General features: G+C 35.3%; 1 protein-coding gene across 1 annotated transcript; it reads right to left on the bottom strand.

Annotated features, from left to right (window-relative positions):
- Nucleotides 1-8: 8 nt before the first annotated feature.
- On the bottom strand, nucleotides 9-749 carry LOC103798511 (toll-like receptor 1; the record flags this gene model as incomplete). The annotated part of the gene is made up of 1 exon (XM_009070781.1): nucleotides 9-749. A coding segment is annotated over exon 1 (741 nt), but the record flags the coding sequence as incomplete, so codon positions are not given.
- Nucleotides 750-3,488: the final 2,739 nt, after the last annotated feature.

Here is a 3,488-nt window from a genome sequence, read left to right as displayed (position 1 = left end):
ACCTTGGGAAGGCTCTCAAATTTATTCTTCCGCAAGATTAAAGTTTCCAGTTTAGTTAGTTTGCCACATTTTTGAAAAAGCAAATCTGTTAAATCATTCCTAAAAAAGTTTAGGTATCTAAAGGAACTGTCAGATGCAGGACAAAGCATATGAATCATCTCTGCTCCGGCTATTGTCAAACTGTCAATATTCATGTTTGCAAAGATTCTGTATATGTCATTCTGTGTGAAGTACAGATCTGTCATTTGGAAGTTTTCCACTGTAACTGCTTTCATAGAGCTGCCTGAATAGTCAAAGTCATAGCGTTCGATTTCCGACAGTTGGATTACGTTGCTAACACAGAAATATTCAATGGACGAGTGCCACGCAGCCTGAAAAATGTCCATAAGAGCATTCCAGTTCACCGACACATTTGTCAGTGTCAGATTTTGTAACCTGGAGCCTTGTCTGAAGCTTGATAATAAAGCTATCAACTCTTTTACATTGTCATTTGTGATTTCTGACAATGACAGACTTTCTGTAGTATTTTGTATCACAACCCAGTCAAAATTATCTTGGGACTGATGTCTATTTATATCGACAAGTGGCAGCATCTTGATTTTTTGGTCAGAATGATCTTCTCGAAAATCGTTAGAAACGGATGTAAAGAGTTCATTTTCTACAGACAGGCTGACATGGGTCCAAAAAGTTAATGCAAACAGACAATTGTAAAGAAAAAGGTTTCTGAGAGAGCTCATATTTTCTGTCATATCCCTTGGTTTCCTTGGAGATGCTCAATAATTTTCTTATCTGTCCATCTTTATTCTAATCCTGTAGCAAAACAAACAAACAAAAGCAAAAATTATTAAGTGGCTATGCAGAAACCATCAGAGAGGGAATTTTTAAGGTTCCAATTTTTCATCTCTCTCTTTTGCTCAAAAAGCAATGAAAGCACCTATTATCATTCAGGAGAAACATCCTTTATTAGCAGAACACCACTGAAATTTCAGTTTGACCAACACGCTGTATTTAATACATGAGTCAGTTTCTTAAAACACATCTGATTTCACAGGTGACTAAAATTTGCTGCTTACTTACAGAATTACTGCTGTGATACAATGAAGGCTTCCCACAACTGTGGAATACACTTTAATCACAAAGTACAACCTTTGAGGTCAGCAGGGTCATCCTCTCCTCAGATTCTCTCTTGAAGGGTGCAAACTAGACTCAGTGACTTTTTTTTAAAAAATAGACTTGTGACTGTAACACTTGGACTGAAACACAGGATGGAGGTACAAGAGTCTGAATCAAAATCTTAATGTCTTTAGGTAGCTGAGTGCTTATTTTAACTGGGGAGACTGGGGCAAGGGTAGGATGTTCTATGTTTATGCTATGGGAAAGTCCACAGAAGAGCTCACTTCTTGTCTGAGCTTGACTATTTGTTGAACTTAGACTCTGAAAGTGGAGTGCTCATGTGTCTGGTTTGCCAGGTGTACACAGGGGACACCAAACACCCACTGGGAATATTTGCATATAAAACAAAAATACACCAGTTGTAGAACCTCTGTATACAAAATCTGATCAAAGGACACTGACCTCAAATGTCTCTGTTGTGAAAGAGAGACTTATTTAAACACATTGTAGAGAAAAAAAACCATAACCGTGGCTTTGCTTTGACTTTTCCTAATGCAGGTCACTTTTCCTTTTTGAATGTAGGAGTTCAGGGGGGCCCACTTCCCTTTACATCAGTATCGCCTTAAGAGCTTTAAGAGAAATGGGATTTAAAAAAATCTACCTTTAAAACATTATTCCTTCTTGGTACAAAATTTTAGCAATATCCAGGGACTAGATGAAAGAAGGATCTTATTCTTCCACATTCTCTCTCATTATTCTGGCATTCAGACAAATTATTGAAGAGTACCTTTAAACTTTCTTTAGAATATCCTATGAAGCAAGAAAATTAACAACTGTTATAACACATAGCCTGTGATTTGGGGGCTAACACAAGAAATTATCCTCTATAGTCATATCTCTTTCAATTCAGAAGTATCCTCAAGTCTTCAAACTTGACAAAAACCTTTATCAAGAAAAATAATCCATGAGGGTAAGCAAATCAAGGTCATAGCAAGAAATTGTCCCATTGTTAAAAGAGCAAGAGAAGAAATCAAAATTGATGTTTTAAGAGTTTTTCCAATGTAAAATTGGTATGAATTCACTAGTACAGAATATACTGAGCTACAACAGTTCAATATTAAGGCACTTTACAAGTTATCAGCATAACACAAAACCCTAGTGTTACAAATATGCCTTTCACAAGGATCAAACATATTATCAAGTTAGTTCCATTCCTGAACTGCAGAAAAGCCATTTCCACTAAATCACTGTGACCCCCTGAACTACGGGTGTAATGCTAATATGAAGACACTGCTATTTGGCCACCTCTTTGGATAAATGTACTGAATATAAGCAATTTCACCCTTGTTTCTTACCCATACACTTGAAAGTACATCATACACTTGCTAATAACCCTCATTTTCAAATAAGATGCAGAATATAAAACAGTTCTAGCTAACTGGCAACTTCATAAAAGCAATAAAATGAACATTTTCTCACCAGAAATTCCTGGTCTCTGAAAAGCAGAAATGTACTCAGGAAAAGACAAAAAAGAAAACTTCCTGTAACTCTATCCTACTGAGTAACACTACTTAGGAACACCCAAATTTTTTATATAAATGTTTGTGCCATATACTGACAGCTTCTGAAATGGCATTTGCTTTCAACATACAACATTACTGGAATACCCTCATTATTCAGTTATTATTCAACTATGTGTTTTCATGCTTTGCAATAATTAAACAGGGGGGAAATTAATCTTTTTACCAACTTTCTGTCTTCATCAGATTCGTATAAAAATAAGCACTTTTTTATATAAATGTTTGTGCCATATACTGACAGCTTCTGAAATGGCATTTGCTTTCAACATACAACATTACTGGAATACCCTCATTATTCAGTTATTATTCAACTATGTGTTTTCATGCTTTGCAATAATTAAACAGGGGGGAAATTAATCTTTTTACCAACTTTCTGTCTTCATCAGATTCGTATAAAAATAAGCACTTTTTTGAGTTACCAACTTTCTGTCTTCATCAGATTCATATGAAAATAAGTACTTTTTTTGAGCAAGTTTTACACTGAAATTCAAACATGTTCCTCTCTGAACCTAATAATGTTATGTCTATATGTATTATTATGAAGTTTTTTCCCCATTTTGCTATACCAATATAGTTGTCAAGTTCTAATCGAGGCTGGTTTATAAAGGTATCATTTGTCTTAGTTTAATTTTCATTTAATGGGAATGAAAAAATAATCTCTCTTCTGCTCCAGCAGTGTTGTGTTCGGGTTAAATAGTGGACATGGAAACAGTGGGTGGAGAGGTTTGGGGTTTTTTTAAAATAAAACAGAGCAGTGACTTTGGTACTGAATGCCCAAACACTTGGGTGATTGTT

Source organism: Acanthisitta chloris, unplaced genomic scaffold, assembly GCF_000695815.1.
Source record: "Acanthisitta chloris isolate BGI_N310 unplaced genomic scaffold, ASM69581v1 scaffold42612, whole genome shotgun sequence".
NCBI lineage: Eukaryota > Metazoa > Chordata > Aves > Passeriformes > Acanthisittidae > Acanthisitta > Acanthisitta chloris.
The sequence above is the reverse complement of the archived record's forward strand: the minus strand, read 5'-3'. Positions and strand labels throughout refer to the sequence as shown.